Source organism: Ochlerotatus camptorhynchus, unplaced genomic scaffold (assembly GCF_037179485.1).
Source record: "Ochlerotatus camptorhynchus isolate MF236.1 unplaced genomic scaffold, CSIRO-AGI_Acam_v1.1 ptg000094l, whole genome shotgun sequence".
Taxonomy (NCBI): Eukaryota; Metazoa; Arthropoda; class Insecta; order Diptera; family Culicidae; genus Ochlerotatus; species Ochlerotatus camptorhynchus.
Window position 1 is genome coordinate 3,344,116 of NW_027040584.1, and position 17,744 is coordinate 3,361,859.

At 45.1% G+C, this 17,744-nt stretch overlaps 1 protein-coding gene across 2 annotated transcripts in view; it reads right to left on the reverse strand.

The window, feature by feature from the left end:
• Window positions 1–7,111: 7,111 nt before the first annotated feature.
• Window positions 7,112–17,744, reverse strand: part of LOC135698732 (mucin-2-like) — a 133,323-nt gene continuing 122,690 nt past the window's right edge. For both annotated transcript variants that reach the window (XM_065218820.1, XM_065218821.1), the window contains 3 exons: window positions 11,932–12,054; window positions 11,788–11,863; window positions 7,112–11,295 (listed from right to left, as the gene is read on the reverse strand). In XM_065218820.1, coding sequence (XP_065074892.1) covers window positions 7,412–11,295; window positions 11,788–11,863; window positions 11,932–12,054 — 4,083 coding nt within the window. In that variant the 3' untranslated portion in view covers window positions 7,112–7,411. The remainder of the gene's footprint in view (window positions 11,296–11,787; window positions 11,864–11,931; window positions 12,055–17,744) is intronic.

The following is a 17,744-nucleotide window of genomic DNA, read 5'->3' on the forward strand; positions in this document are numbered from 1 at the left end:
ATCCTGGACTGGATTCCGGTGAAATCCTGAACCGGATTTCGATTGAATCCTGGATCCTCTGGAATCTATCATAGGATTCCTCTGGAATCCATTATAGGATTCCTTTTGAATCCATAATTGAATTACTCTGAAATCTATCATTGGATTCCTCTGGAATCCATCATTAGATTCCTCTGGAATCCATCATTGGATTCCTCTGGAATCCATCATTGGATTCCTCAGGAATCCATCTTAGGATCATCATCAGATTCCGGTGGAATGCTGGATCGAATTTCGGTGGAATCCTGGACCTCAGGAATCCATCATAGGATTCCTCTGGAATTCATCATATGATTCCTCTGGAATCCATCACAGGATTCCTCGGGAATCCATCATTGGATTCCTCTGGAATCCATCATTGGATTCCTCTGGAATCCATCATTGGATTCCTCTGGAATACATCATAGGAATCCTCGGGAATCCATCATTGGATTCCTCGGGAATCCATATTAGGATTCCTCTGGAATCCATCATTGGATTCCTCTGGAAATCATCATAGGATTCCTCTGGAATCCATCATTGGATTCCTCTGGAATCCATCATAGGATTTCTCTGGAATTCATCATAGAATTCCTCTGGAGTCCATCATTGGATTCCTCGGCAATCTAACATTGGATTCCTCGGGAATCTGTCATTGGATTCCTCGTGATTCTATCATTGGATTCCTCGGGAATTCATAATAGGATCATCATCAGATTCCGGTGGAATGCTGAATCGAATTCTGGTGGGATCCTGAACCGGATTCCGATGGAGTCCTGGACCTCTAGAATCCATCATAGGATTCCTCTGGAAACAATCATTGGATTCCTCGGGAATCCATCTTAGGATCATCATCAGATTCCGGTGGAATGCTGGATCAAATTTCGGTGGAATCCTGGACCTCAGGAATCCATCATAGGATTCCTCTGGAATTCATCATATGATTCCTCTGGAATCCATCATATGATTCCTCGGGAATCCATCATTGGATTCCTCTGGAATTCATTATTGGATTCCTCTGGAATCCATCATTGGATTCCTCTGGAATCCATCATTGAATTCTTCTGGAATCCATCATTGGATTCCTCAGGAATCCATCATAGGATTCCTTTGGAATCCATCATTGGATTCATCTGGAATCCATCATTGGATTCCTCTGGAATCCATCATAGGATTCCTCTGGAATCTATCATAGGATTCCTCTGGAATCCATCATAGGATTCCTCTGGAATCCATCATTGGATTCCTCTGGAATCTATCATTGGATTCCTCTCGAATCCATCATTGGATTCCTCTGGAATCCATCATTGAATTCCTCTGGAATTCATCATTGGATTCCTCTGGAATACATCATAGGAATCCTCGGGAATCCATCATAGGATTCCTCGGGAATCCATCATAGGATTCCTCGGGAATCCATCATAGGATTCCTCTGGAATCCATCATTGGATTCCTCTGGACATCATCATATGATTCCTCTGGAATCCATCATAGGATTCCTCGGGAATTCATCATATGATTCCTCTGGAATCCATCATTGGATTCCTCCGGAATCCATCATTCCTCTGGAATCCATCATTGGATTCCGCTGGAATCAATAATTGGATTCCTCGGGAATCAATCATTGGATTCCTCGGAAATCCATCATAGGATCATCATCAGATTCCGGTGGAATGCTGGATCGAATTCCGGTGGAATCCTGGACCTCTGGAATCCATCATAGGATTCCTCTGGAATTCATCATATGATTCCTCGGGAATTCATCATATGATTCCTCTGGAATCCATCATTGGACTCCTCTGGAATTCATCATAGGATTCCTCTTGAATTCATCATTGGATTCCTCTGGAATCCATCATTGAATTCCTCTGGAATCCATCATTGTATTCCTCTGGAATCCATCATAGGATCCTCTGGAATCCATCATAGGATTCCTCTGGAATCCATCATTAGATTCTTCTGGAATCCATCATTGGATTCCTCTGGAATCCATCATTAGATTCTTCTGAAATCCATCATTGGATTCCTTTGGAATCCATGATAGGATTCCTCTGGAATCCATCATTGGATTCCTCTGGAATCCATAATTGAATTCCTCTGTAATCCATCATTGAATTCCTCTGGAATCCATCATTGAATTCCTCTGGAATCCATCATTTGATTCCTCTGGAATCCATCATTGGATTCCTCTGAAATCCTGAAATCCATTGGATTCCTCTGGAATTCATCATATGATTACTCTGGAATCCATCATTGGATTCCTCTAGAATCCATGATTAGTTTCATCTGGAATCTATCATTGGATTCCTCTGGAGTCCATCCTTGGATTCCTCTGGAATCCATCCTTGGATTCCTCTGGAATCCATCATTGGATTCCTCTGGAATCCATAATTGTATTCCTCTGGAATCCATCATAGGATTCCTCTGGAATCTATCATTGGATTCCTCTGGAATCCATCATAGGATTCCTCTGGAATCCATCATAGGATTCCTCTGGAATCCATCATAGGATTCCTCTGGAATCCATCATAGGATTCCTCTGGAATCCATCATAGGATTCCTCTGGAATCCATCATAGGATTCCTCTGGAATCCATCATTAGATTCTTCTGGAATCCATCATTGGATTCCTCTGGAATCCATCTTTAGATTCTTCTGGAATCCATCATTGGATTCCTCTTGAATCCATCCTAGGATTCCTCTGGAATCCATCATAGGATTCCTCTGGAATCCATCATTAGATTCTTCTGGAATTCATCATTGGATTCCTCTGGAAATCATCATTGGATTCCTCTGGAATCCATCATTGGATTCCTCTGAAATCCTGAAATCCATTGGATTCCTCTGGAATTCATCATATGATTACTCTGGAATCCATCATTGGATTCCTCTAGAATCCATCATTGGATTCCTCTGGAATCCATCATTGGATTCCTCTGGGATCCATCATTGGATTCCTCTGGAATCCATCGTTGGATTCCTCTGGAATCCATCACTGGATTCGTATGGAATCCATCATTGGAGTCGTTTGAAACCCATCATTGGATACCTCTGAAAGCCATCATTGAATTCCTCTGTAATCCATCATTGAATTCCTCTGGAATCCATCATTGAATTCCTCTGGAATCCATCATTGGATTCCTATGGTATCCATAATTGGATTCCTCCGGAGGCCATCATTGGATTCCTCCGAAGGCCATCATTGGATTCCTCTGAAATCCATCATAGGATTCCTCTGGAGTCCATCATTGGATTCCTCTGGAATCCATCATAGGATTCCTCTGGAATTCATCATATGATTACCCTGGAATCCATCATATGATGCTCTTGAATCCATCATTGGATTCCTCTGGAATCCATCATTGGATTCCTCTGGAATCCATAATTGGATTCCTCTGGAATCCATCGTTGGATTCCCTAATAAAAAATAACCATAAACGAAGATAACCCAAATCATTGAACTATTCCACAAATGGTTTGGATGATACCCAGAACGCGTCGTTAAGCAAATTAACCATACAATTTTTATTAGGGTTCCTCTGGAATCCATCACTGGATTCGTATGGAATCCATCATTGGAGTCGTTTGAAACCCATCATTGGATACCTCTGAAAGCCATCATTTGATCCATCAGGAATTCCACTTGAATCATGCACCAGATTTGTGCATCGGAATCGGCCTGAATCCTAACCTAGATTCCATTAGAATATTTTCGGCACCTATGGGGTGTCCGGATAATTATTTTTACGTTCAATATTTGTGCCCATAATTTCCAGCATACCCTTTAATTCTGAACTAATTCGGAAAAGATCAATTTTTTCGCTATCATTATTAAAATTTTCATACAACTTAAAATAAAGGATGATACTTACTCAGCCACTCGGAAGGCGAGTGTGAAATTATGACGTCGTTGTTTCGGTGTTAATTTGGTAAAATCAAAAGCGTCTGGAAGGAAATGATGAATCAGCGCACAAAATGCCATTCCATCTGACCAGCATGTGGAGAAGTTGTCTATTTTAACGTTCTGTTCGTTGTTGTTTTCGGGGAAGAAGAAAAAATTACAATTATTCATTGAATGACAGCTGAAAGGTAAACAACATATTTGTCCATCGAAAAAACCACAACCAAAGTGTTTATTTGAACATTGTTTCTACAACCTGAAAGCAATAGAGTTTTGTCCGTGAAGCATTGAGGTTAGGGCGTTGAGCAGAGAAAGAATGAGAAGACCACATCCTAGCAGGAGGTAAATATTTACATTAGTAGGAAAAAGTTTAGGGCAGCATGCAAACAGTGAATTAATTCGGCAGGAAAAGATATTTGGTTTTTGGAACGTCCATATCCGGTCTGTGGCGGCGACGGCAGGTGACGTGTTTGGCAGCCAAAAAAGGTCATAACATCGAAAGTACACTGTACAACAGAAATGTGTTTTTATTTGGGTTTACATCTATTGTTTGTTTTTGGTTTGTTTGAGGTTAGAGGGAAAAATAGTCCGGAAGCTGCGGATTCAGTCCCAGATGTATCCGCCTTCCTTTTGTGTGATTTGGTTTTGTACAAAAAAGAAAGAAAGAAAGAAGCGCATCTGTCAACAACAAGTGGCACTTTACATTTTCGGTAGAATTTTTGCTTGTGATTCTGGTGTCATTTAACGGAAAATGTAAACGAAAACTTGAAAGCGGAAAAAAAGGTGAAAACAGGAGAAGAAAGGCAATGCAAATTGCAATGAAGTAGGCTTTGCTTTGGCGTTTGACAGTGTTGTGTGTTTGCGGCAATTGTTTTTGCTTTGATTTGTTTTCAAGATGGTACCTCGTATCCCCTTGTCTTCATCTGGCACCACTGCAGCAGTTGGTCCTTGACAGTGGCTGCGCGGCGGTTCAGTGACGGATCAGTGAACTGAAATATGGGCCCGGCGGTGGCACCCGGTGTCGATGGGGTTGACGGTGTTCGGGGGGAACTGTGGTTGGTTGGTTGGTTGGTTGGCCCGGCACGCACGGCGAAACACGGGGAGTTGATTTGTGAGAGTTATTTATTTTTATTGCGAACATTCGAGTTTTTGGTTTTTTGATTTGCATCATTGCACGGGAGATCAGATATGTAAACATACAAAGAATATGCGGAAGAGAAAAGAGAGAGAGAGAGAGAAGAAAGGGACAATAGAGAGACAATGGATTTTGACATTTTTTTGGTTTGATTTGACAGGGGGTGAGGGGTTTCCGTCTTTTGCCTTTCGTTCGTTCAAGGAAGATGGCAGCACTGGTCGACGTGGTTGACGTTGGTTGATTTTAGAGAGTTTTAGTGGGTCCATCGGTTTTCTCAAAAGGGGAAGTCTATTCGTTAGAACTGACAGCTGTCATATTAGGGCGACTATGATTCGTTTGTTAGTTACTGTATATGTTACTGTTTGTTTACCAAATGAATGAGTTCCGTTTTAGATATGATTCTACTGAGTATATACTTTCGAACTAATAGGCGACTAGACAATTTCGACTCATTAGTAATGTACTGATTGATGGCAACTGGGATTAAAGGCGATACTGATAATGTTCGAGCTACTGATGGAAGCATTTTTCATTTGTAATGAGTTGGAAGCGGCGATTTTTTCCCGCCAGATACTTACTTAGGGGGTGATTGTGATGTGATGGAATTTTGTTTGTCAAGCTGTCGGAATTTAGCCATCGCTGACATGGGTTTCGCTGGGCCAACCGTTTTGGTTGTCACTGTAATCGAATAAGTAGTTTGACATTAACTAGTCTGTTTTTCAGCACTTGAATGCAATATAAATTACCTGTCGTTCGGGTGGTGAGCACGCCGCCATCTTGAGACTGGACCTTCGAAGATGATGTGGTGGTTACTTCTGAAAGTGCACAAACAATAGAAAAGAGAAAGAGACGGACACGGTACGCGATTAGTGTTCAGTTGCTTCAGCATGTTTCAGCAGGAGATCTATTTGGAAAACAAGGATTTTGTGGTGGTTAATAAGTACAACTAATAGGAGCTCAAGCTACACAAATTCTAATACTACTATTGTTTTTGTTTTTGTTTCAAACGACATAAACTATGAAATATATATAGAAAAACACAACATCGTGAAATGAGCGGGCGGAATTTTGCTACTATTAATGGAGGCCAATACGGTGGCTGCTGGTCGCATTCTGTGATGATACACTTGCTATTAGTTCAGATGAGGCTGCATGACAGAACAAAGAAAACAAACACACGTGTTTTACCAGAATACAAAAAGAAAAACCTGGGACATGTTTTCGAAAAAGTCACACTAGATGGCAGTGGTGGTGATGGTGTCCGGAAAGGCAGAGCTGTCAAAATTCTGCCATCTAGACGCAAAAGCATGCACTAAAATAAAAGGGCGCACGCGAAGCGTTTGACGTTTACACGCATGCTGACATTTATGCTGGGGCACGGCACACTTTGACAGCCAAAAAAAAAACGTCAAACAACACTGAGAAACAAAAAGTTGCATTTCAGACTCACAGGGCTTGCTACCGATTCGTACAGTAGGGTATTTTGCCTCTATACTGACATTCATATTTCGGGCCGAGAGTGCGGCTGGACTTGTCCCTCATTGGACCTTCGTTGGGTTGTTTCTCTGTGTGTGTGTGCGCACTGTTGTTAGGCTGCACATCTACACAGGAAGACGCTCGCACGACCAGTTTGCTTTGTTTGCCATAGTAATAGTAGTAGTAGTAGAATCATCCGACTATTCGATTGCTCCGCGGCGCACTCTGTTGGTGAGGCTTAAGCTCTTTGCGATAGGGTTTTTTTCTCTGTCTTATTGCCCGAAAAAGTTTTTCGATTTGTTTTGGTTTTAGTGACAGCGGTGAATCATGTATATATAGAGGCAGTTCTTCACAAAAACAAAGTTCATGTCCCCGTAAAAACAAAGTCCGGTTTTCTCTTTCCAAACACGAGTTACACGAGTAAGCGTTTGACATTTACATCAAATCCAAGCGTTCCACAGAGTATTTAAAAAAAGTAGTAGTAATAGAATGCAGTAAACTTCTTAGCAAAACAACTGCATGCAATATTTATTTATTTTTCTTGTAGTGTTGGCAATGTCTTCGGTTTTTTTGGTTACACCATTTCGTCGCACAAACACACGCGCGCGCACGCTCGAGACTCTTTTTCACTAAATACAACTACATCGATACACAGCCTACGGTTATTTCCTAGGGATTATTCTGGACTAGAATAGGTGCTTTGCGCGCAGTTCGCACACAGTCTGCTTCCGATGTCAAAATACGGTATACAAATACAGAAATCCACAAAACACAATCTGGAATGACGGTTTCAACTTCCATCGACCGACTCACTCGGTCGGAAGTCTACTCAGGGTTGAACTCTGCTCCACTGTGAGCGTAGCCTACAATAGTCTCCGCACCCTACACGGCGAACGATTGGCTCATGAGCTCCTCAAATGCATCCTCTACGTTCTCTTCGTCCAGAAGACTCACGTTGTTCATCGGTATGTGTGGCATCGTTCGACTGCGCGACAGCCCACCACCTAGCGGAGGTTGATAGTACTGTGTTTGTGGTTGCTGCGTCATCATTGGCTGCGTTCGTTGCGCATACATCGAGGATTGCGGCTGATAGCTGCTACCGTATTGCTGAGGTGTCATAATGTTATACTGCGCCGGATTGTAGCTGTGCCCCAGAGCATACGATACGGGTCGTACGCTATTCTGCGTCATACCAGATTTGTCCCGCAGGATATTGTGCGTCGAAGAAGTCTTCGACAAGGCATTCAGCGTAGGTTTCTGACCGGCGAAGTACGCTTCCATGGTGCGCTGCTTATCGGTGACTGTGCGATTTGGTTGACCGTGACCCCCGTCGAAGCTCTGCGGAACGGCTAGGGTATGACTAGACTTGGTCCGTGACAGCGCACTTGGAGCCGGTTGCTGATTCAACCGCACCCAGGAATCTGTCCGGGAGAGTGGAGCCGCCTGGTATGCCGGGCGACTCTGTGCAAAACCTTGAACATTGTTATAGATGACATGCGATGGTAAACCGTACGGAGAAGCTTGCTGCTGTGGAGCTGCAGCAGGAGTTTGCGGAGTAACTTCCACCTTCGGCACGGAAAATTGCGGTGCAGATCGTTGCGCATAGCTCGACAATCTATCTAACGAACCGCTGAAATCATGCGAGAAACGCTTTTGCGCTGCAGCCGCAGCTGCTATTGCTAGCTTGTTCGGTGGTGTTGGACTCTTGTGCTGAATCTTCTTCAACGAGCTTTGAAGACTCTGAGCGATCATCGAACTGCGATCATCACCACTTCCACTGTTCAGATGCGATGGTTTGTTGCTCGAAAAGCTGGCTTGTTGGCTGACCGGTGCTCTCATAACCTTCGACACAGCCCGCATCTCCTGCGAGTCCAGTGAATCCAGATCATCCGCTTCGTCGTCGACGATGTTCGGTGACAGAGAAGAGGAGTTCCGCCGATCTCCTGTACCGAGATAGTTCATTTGCTGTCCCGCCGGACTGTAGATCGAATTCGTGCTGGTCAACACTAGTGGTTCATTCTCCGGATTGGTCAACGAATCGCTACGGTTTAACGTAAACGTAGAAACCGACTCTGGTTGAGTGTAATCCGTAAAGGTGTACAGGAAGTTGTCCGCCGGTTTTGGGAGTGCTTTATTCACATCCGGTAGCGAAGGACGCTTCTCCAGTAGGCGTTCGGGCATTTGCAGGCTCAGCGGTTTTTCGTTGTACTTGAGAGAGCCCTGATAGGTCAGAGGAGTCTGTGCCGGAAGATTTCCCTTGTTCATCCCGAACTGGTTTGCTGTGAACTTGGTCGAAGCGATACTTGCTACACGGTTGTTGCCTTCCGTAGTATTTTTGCCAACCCACGGAGCGGGGGGAGTCGTCGGAGATTCGGCTCGCTCCGGTTTGTGCGCTTGGTAGTTGAGGACGTGATGCGTTGGGGTTCGCTCGAGCTTGGGAAGTGGGACATAGGGAGTCTCGTGGTAGCCAGCGGCTGCAAGGGACTTGACAAGTCCGAGCTGGACCTGCTTGGGTTCGGGTTTTTCCTCAGGGGTTTCCTTGAATCCGGATGCTACAATTTGCTTCACGATACCACATGATATGTGAGCTGGGATGGGTTTGATGATTTCGGGTTCTTGGGCTTGCATTGATTTGAAGCCAAGATTGGCCGCTGGGAGCTTTTTCGGGATGGGTTTAAATGCAGAGCTTGCAGCGTGGGTGAACTGATTGGAGGTGGTAGGAGGGTGCTTGGGTTCTGGTTTGCTCACAACAACTGGTTTAGGAAGTGGTTGCGGAGTCATTTTTGGTTTAGCTGGAAGAGCTGGGGGTTGTTGTTGTTGTTGCATCGATCGAGGTGGAAGTTTGGGTTGGGTAGGGGGTTTGGGAGCTGCATGGTGGTTTTGGACAGGCTTTGGAGGCTTTGGATGCCGCAGGTGCGACTCGTCAAAGGAAGTGCTCTCGGCTTTCTTCCAGAAATTCATCGCTGAACTCTTGGGAGCGCTACGCATCGGAGGTGGTTGATTGCCCTGCCGACCGGCAGATTCGAAATTGTTCTTCAGATGATCGAACTTGCTGGTCCAATTGTTGGATCCAACGTGCTCCTTGACCGGATTGGTCCACATCTGCTTCGGGGTTTGGTTCTGCTTCTGCAGGAAGGCCATAAACTTGATGTCGTTTTCGGTTTTCGGTTTAAAGTCTGGCACATCGGCCGCCACTGGTTTTCCGACACTGGCCACCGAAGTCTTGGCTTTTACTTCACGTGACCGTTCCCTTGGTTTCGGTTGCTGATCGTCCTCTGAATCATCGTCGCTATCCGCGGCGTTGCTCAGCAACTTCTTAGGGATATCAATCGTATTGGCCCGCTTCATGCGCAGCTTTTTGCTAGTGTATTTGTTGATGGGTTTGTTGTTGCCTTCTCCACCGGAGACGGGAGCATCGTGAGATTCCGGGGTGCGGCTTCGGTTGATGGCGGCTTTGCGAGCGACGCTTGGATGAACGGATTTTGCTGGTGGATCTTGTTTCACTTCGCGGTTGACAATCTTATGAACGGTATTGATAACGGCCGAACCTTTTGCTGTGTTCTTCTGTAGAACGACTTGCTCGGCGGTTTTGCGAGGTTCGTCATCTTCCGAAGTGGAGCCATCGTTGAAGGAGTATTTCTTTACCAATGCTCGCTGGGCAGCGGTCTGGACGGGTTTTTTGAAGGCTTCATTTTTGTCAACGGGTAAGGATTTGACGTCGATGGGTTTGAGCTGCGTGGCGGAAGGTTCGTAGCCGTTGATCGAGGATTGATCGAAACTCTGCGATTGTCGGAAGAGCTTTTGTTTAACCTTGCGATCGCGTCCGTTGACAATGAGCTCGGGTTTGTGGTTGAGTTCTTTGGGCATAAATTGACTCGGGCGTTTCATGGCGAAGGTGGACACCGAAGGTACGGGAACCTCAGAAGGAAGAACCGTGCCTAGAGATTGCTGTTTCTGAAGAGAATAGGGGAGTTGGGGTTTTTCCGGAGTGGCGGAGTGCGAGTGTGAAGACATGCGGCCTATTTCCTCGATGAAACGCCGGGCATCGGCCAGTTCTTCACGGCTGACTCCAACCGTATGGCGGTTGTTGCGGTTTCGTCGTTTGGCGAACCGTGCGCTGCCTCGTCGGGCTTGGTTATAGTCCACCTTGTCGTCCTCGATGTTGTCGTTGGTGAGCTCGTTGACGGGAGATACCTGTTCCGGGAGTTCATCGGGTTGCATTAGACCCGTCTGCAGCCGACAGACAAGAGTGAGCAGAGCGTTACGTTTGTTCGTAGCCAGGTTGATGTCTTTCCCATCCCTAAGTGAAAGTTGTAACCGTTGAAGGGCAGCCGTCACCTCATGCAAGATACTATCGCCGGAGTCTACCGGCAATCTAACATTACTAACACTACTACCATCACCAATGACGCCGCCGTTGAGGGCAACGTTTCCGACACCAATACCGCGGTACATTTCGATGTTGTCATGCAAACCGGCCGCTAGGAGCCGGAGGTCTTCGCCGGACTCGGTGCCGGAATCTTCGACCGGTGGGATCGGAAGCGAGACGGCCGCGGAGGTTCTACCGCCACCGCCGCCGCCGGCGCTAGCAGTTCCGACCTGGCCCCCAGCACCGCTCTTATTGTGCAACAGTATGCCCTGCAGTAGGGGCAACAAGAGCGACTCACCGTGGATGCCGCTGGCGCTGGAGTCGGTGCTCTGTTGTTGCTGGAGTTGCCTTTCGCGTTGCAGGTCGGCCGTTACGCTGGCCACGATGTCGGCACAGGCTGGAATAGAATCGGATCGATTGGTCGGGGGAACAAGAGTAATTAGGGGGGCGGGTGGGCGCTTCTCGAGGAGCGTTGTAGCTGTTGTTGCCTGGCGACCGTTACCTTGCTTGTTCTTGCTTGAACGCGGTCTTACCGAGAGGCGGGGCTTACTGTGGCGGGAATGTGGACGTAGGCGTGTCTGTTTATTGTGAGGATTGGGGCGTTTGATTCGGAAGTTGATTTTTGGCATTTGGGTTGTGAAAGAAGTATAGCAGAGTAGAGTAGAGTGCAGAGGTGTTGTTGATGGCGTTCAAGTGTCGTTCTGAGATTTGAGGAGAGAAACTGTTGCTGTAGGTGTGGTGGTAGTTTCTGTCCAAGGTGTGGGTTGTAGTTTGACAAAGAGCAAGATAAAAGTAACGAGAAACGCAGGCCTTCGAACGGAAATATTTTGGAGTGCGTTTAGTGAGTTTCTTTAAGGCTTTCTGGAGGAATTCTAGTGAATAGCGGTACCTTCTTTTTCGGCCATGATCTGTCGTAGACGGGCACGGATCTTGCGACGCTCCTCGTAGTTAGTGGTTGAATCCAACTGGAAAAAAAATGAAGAAATGAGTAGATAAGTCAACGAACTGAATTGGTCACGCTAGTCGGACTCACCAATTGCTTTAGTACGGCTTCGTCCCAGATCTGTTCTAGGTTCTCGATGCTTGGCTTCGGGGCGTTGTTCGACGAAGAGGAGGCTGTCGATTTAACGGTGCGGGTTGTGGTTACTTTGGAGACCTGCAGACGAAAAGAAGACCAAATATTATAGTTTAATCATAACGGATCGAAAATTGGCGGCTGAATTTGGCTGATGAATGCAAGAAATGCACTGCGCTGAAGGAACGCATTGCTCAGCCGCAGTGCATGGCCGGTGGCTATTTTTGGGAAGGCAAACGCGCGCGGACGGAACAAAAAGCGAAATTTTTTCTCCTCTTCGACTCGAGAAGAGGATCTATTTTCGGAGGCAAAAAAGTTCACCCGACGGTTTGGCTACTTCCCGCGCGCACGGTTAGCTGAGTAATCGCCGCCGTCGTTGCTTGGTCGGATAACTGTCGCAACGCTTTGGGACCGACACCGGCGAAGTGTCATGCGTTGGGTTGGGTTGCAAGAAGAGTTTCCCAATTGTCGTCGTGCTGTGAAATTGAGCGCGTTCAAAGATCAGCTGATTCGAGTCTACTACGACTACACCACCGCCACTGCGACGCGAGCGTTGAGCTAGATGGTATAGGAGTTCGGCTAGAATCGTCTTCTTCGTTGCTTTCAAGGTCGTCATTCGCTATGTGTGTAGCAGTCGTCGCCTACTTTGTAGTGGCCGTAGTGGCTAATCGCTTTCGATTTTCCGACTTCCTATGCTAATATGATTGATTGACTACCACCATCCTTGGAGGGGTTCGTTTACTCCGGGTGCCCCATGGCCTGGTTGGACACCCATTGAAACGCCTACCAAGTTCAAAAGTCTCATTTATTATCCCTGATAAGTTGTAAATAGATTACTCATTTAGAACTGCGCGCCGGCTATTTCGGTCCAATCCGTATTAAGACAATATTTTTATACGAACCGCAATTTGCGGGCAGATGACGCCGCCAGACATTGCGGAAACAATTTTCGCATTTTTTTTTCTGAGCCAAAACAAGAACGGGTGTTCTACGTTGTTGTTTACGTTTGCGTTTTCGCTGTCGCGTAGTTCTGTTTCCCGAAGAATACCACAAAAGGATGGGCGTGGTGGCCTTGTTTTGGTTCTGTGCCAAGACGCGAATTCGCGGTATACTTTGTACTACCTCCACAGCTAGATGAAAGAAGGCGATGACGATGTGCTTATTTGCATCGAAGAAAACTGGCCATTTAAGGAAAAGTCGGATGCGGTCCAAGAACGTGGTCGCTTGTTGATCCCTGAGGCTGAGGGACAGCGTAGTACCGATGGTGAAGCGTCATGTTTACATTGTTAGAATCCGTGAATCAAGTTTTTATGATTTTAACATTACTCATGCGAATGCGATGTTTGTTTATGCATGGAAATTCGAGCTGTCAATGTCAATTATTGTGATTCGTTTCATGACAGCTAACCTACTTGTTTACAAACAAACGATTTACAAGAATTCCATCTTGTCAGAAATAGGCAACATTATTTTTAAACTGATGCTATGTAACAACCTGAACATTTACGAATTTCATAGAACCGGGTAGAATGTAACCGAACGGTGACATTCACTGAAGGCCATTCGCACCTGTCACTCACTAAATTCAACATTCCCGACCGGTAGCGGAGCAAACATCCTGTCAATAAGTCAAGCACGCTTGCTGCCTGCGATGATGCCTGGACTGTTCTTGATCGTCTTCCAAGAAGAAAGTGGACTCGCGCCACGCCGTCGTTGTGCGGGTGTTTCGAAAGAACACGCTTGTCATTGTGTCTTGTCGTGCTCTCTAGGTGAGTGACAAAATGCGGACACAGCTGACCAGAGAAAATCGAATCTTTCGAAGCTCGAGCGAGCAAGCGATTACGAAACGGACATTTTTCCTCGAAATATATAGAACCAAATGCTCCCACACATCTTTTTTTGAATGTCGTCTTCGAAGAAAACGGCCGAATTTTCAATGCTTTTACTTTCGCTTGCAGTCCGTCTGAGAATTGCATAAACTTCACAAACGTATGCATAGATATTTAGCCGGACATAAACGATTCTTGTTATGATCTCACCCATCGTTGAGGATCACCAGGTCCTCTGTGAGTCTGAACAAAAGCAAAATATTTGGCAAGCGATCAAGCGTCGCGGAGCTATGCAAAAAAGTAGGCACCTACCTACCTACGCTGCTACTTGAAATGCTAGAAAATAGAGGTTGATAAATAGTGGACTAGGCGCGTTCATTGAGGCGCGCAGGTGAAAGGCATACGCGCACTTATAAGAGCAGCAGTGAGCTTAGCTATGCAAATAAATGCATCGCCCGGTTGAAAATTCATCCCCCAGATTCGAGACGAAGAGCGGAAACAAACATCTTTAATGGTGCGATCAGGCGGAACTGATTTAAACTCGAATTGGACATCACTGACTGGGGTGGCGCTCGAGAATTAGGTGCTGCAGTAATGAAAATCAGTCTCGCTATTAGGCATAATTGGCTTGTCGTACATAAAGTAGAATGTGTTAGGTTTTTAATCAGTTTCATTACAATATTTCTATTCGGTTTTTCCATGCCTTAAGAATTAGAAAGTGATTCGGTTTGACAGTTCATTGAATGGACATTTTCGTATATTGACTATGTCGTGATGATATAGGGTGTCCCAGAAAGTATAAGCACACTTCCCGGGTAGAAACTCTACTATTGATATCTACATTTGAGTGGATTTGCCTGACATAAGAGGTTAAATATACAGTGCCTTCCCGTTATTTGGCAATACGACCTCATCCAATTTTTTAACCAGTAACGCTGGTAGATCACCTTTTTGCGGTGCGTTACTGGTATAAGATCTATCACCGAACCCTAGTCCTGACAACTTCTTACAAGGGGAACAGGATTTTTCAGTTATCAAAAGAAGACATTTTAGTCCTTGTCACATTGTATGCCTTGTTAATAGTGACAAGCAGTGGTGGCCAAGGCACACTGTGCCGAAACAAAGCGTGGCACACTATTCGGCACTTTAGAGCACACGTTGACAAGTATAATTATTACATTTACTCTCTCGTATAGAGTTTTTAGAGTATTATGTTTTACATAATTTCCAAGTATCTGAATTTCGCCTGATTGAAAAGGCACTCAAACTCCCTGTGCTTTGGTCAGATAGCGTATAGGGCGTCGTTGTGCCAATTTGGTCGTGGCACATTTCGAGTATGAGAGAGGGATTGCAATTTGCTCAAAAGTGCCTGAGTAAAATGCAAGTACTTTCGATGATAACCCGTAGTTGTTACAGTGAAGATATACACCCATATTCTCGTTTATTATTTTTTTTTTTCCTTTGGTTTGTTTTTTCCGTCGATCTTGTTTTCCGTGCTACCGACGTGCCAGGAAGGCAGCTCCCACACCTGGACCCTACCTATCGACCCATCAACTTATGAACCGGGGACCAACGGCTTTACTTCCCATCCGAAGGAAGGCGTGATCAGAGATGTTGTGCCTCAGAACATCCCGGCGGCGCCGACTGGAATTGAACCCAGGCCTGCTGGGGTGAATATTCTCGTTTATGTCTGGACATGTTTGTCATACAGAAACATTTTTATTTGATTTTGTGTGGTGGATGGGTTGAGCTTTGGTTGGTTGGTTGGTTGGTTGTCTTTATAAAGGAGATTTTCAGCCAGACATTTTGAGCTTTATGTCTATGCATTCTTAGGTGTTTCTTAGAAGATTATAATGTTGGTGTACGCTGATTCAAAAAGTAAATGGTATTAACATTGAGCTGTCCATAGTTGAACGTTGTTGAACTTGTGGTACTTGCACAACATTTCATGTGAGTTGTATCAAGTTTGTCAGTGCAGAAAGGTCTACTCGTCGATCCAAGCATATCGAAACAAGGCAATACTACGTAAAGCAGCTGTTCGAAGATAAGGTGCTGGATCTAGAGTACTGTTCAACGGAAAATATGGTGGCTGATATTTTGATTAAGCCATTGGGTACCATCAAGCATCACAAGCTGGCTGGAATGCTAGGTCTATCATCGTGAGCAGAACATGAGAAGGAGTGTTAAAGGTGCAACGATCGTCCTAATAACGTACCAGTGTAATATGTGTACCAGTCTATAGCTGTCTTCCAGCCACTGAGTGAGATGCGCCATTTTATTCATCTCAAGAAAGTGTACTCGTTGTAAGCACATCGTTAAAGAGAATAAATCGAATCTAATTTACTGTTTTACATAAAACTCTTGGTCTTTCATTTCACTAGAACCTCATCCCGAGTTAGGGGGCTCCCTTACTACCTAGAGTTGGCTGGGATCGATTCCCGGTCCGGTCTAGGAATTTTTCAGGTTGGAAAATCTCCTGATTTCCCTGGGCAATAGAGTATGATTGTATATGCCACACATTTATATTAATCCAAAAATGGTACATGCATCGGAAGCTCTCAATTAATAACTGTGGAAATGCATCTAGGACACTAAGTAGAGAGCACGAAATAAGCTAATATGCTATAAGCAATAGGCTTGAAACTATTAGACGAAGAAGAAGAATAATAATAAGAAAAAAGAGAAGAGTAAGAAGCAGTTTATGTTGCAAAAACTGTTAAAGCACCTGTTCGTGCAAGCGACATTTACCGCCTTGACCCTAAGTAGATTATATCAACGTTAATAATCGGTAGATACCACCACTTGTTCTTACTGTTTCTTTGTAATGTGCTGTCACTGATATACGAATACAATTAATATAACACAGTATCATCTGCCTCTGCCATGGCAGGACGGTCGAAATCGTCTTTTATTCATCAAATCACAACGTAGGAACGGATCCTGACCGTGCGCGATCAGCGCCAAATACCCCACAATATGGATATTTTCGGAACGGGACGACGAATTAGAAATAATTTATAGACCGAATTTTGCCATCCAATATGGTGACTTGGGGTTTGTGAAAAAGTGTCAAATACTCAACAATATTGGTATTTTCGGGACTATGCCAACATCAGGGCATGTGATATAATAAAGGGTGATACGGTCAAAATTTGGTCAAGGGAAAACGCGTGTAAATCGGTGAAATCGTTTATTTAAAAAATCAAATTAAATTTCTTTTTCAAGTACAATTAGTATAAAATTCAGGAAAAATATTCAGTTAGGCTTCCGCTTTTCCAAATCCGAATTGCCGGGCCTTACGCTTGACCCCTGCCATCAGATTTTGTACAGCCACCTTGTCCACCTTCTTCGCCGCAGAAAGCCAGTTTGCCTTGAACTGCTGCTCGCCCTTAGCAGTTTTTTTGGTCTTCTTTAGGTTCCGCTTGACAATAGCCCAGTATTTCTCAATTGGGCGGAGCTCTGGCGTTTTGGGAGGGGTCTTGTCCTTGGGAACCACCTGCACGTTGTTGGCGGCGTACCACTCCATGGCCTTTTTACCGTAATGGCAAGATGCCAAATCCGGCCAAAACAGTACGGAACAACCGTGTTTCTTCAGGAAAGGCAGCAGACGTTTATTCAAACACTCTTTCACGTAAATTTCTTGGTTGACAGTCTCGGAAGCTATGAAAATGCTGCTTTTCAAGCCACAGGTACAGATGGCTTGCCAAACCAAATATTTCTTTGCGAACTTTGACAGTTTCATGTGCTTGAAAACATCTGCTACCTTTCCCCTTCCTTTTGCCGTATAAAACTCCTGTCCCGGAAGCTGCTTGTAGTCGGCTTTGACGTAGGTTTCGTCGTCCATTACCACGCAGTCAAACTTCGTCAGCATCGTCGTGTACAGCCTCCGGGATCGCGCTTTGGCCGTCGTATTTTGTTTATCATCGCGATTTGGAGTCACTA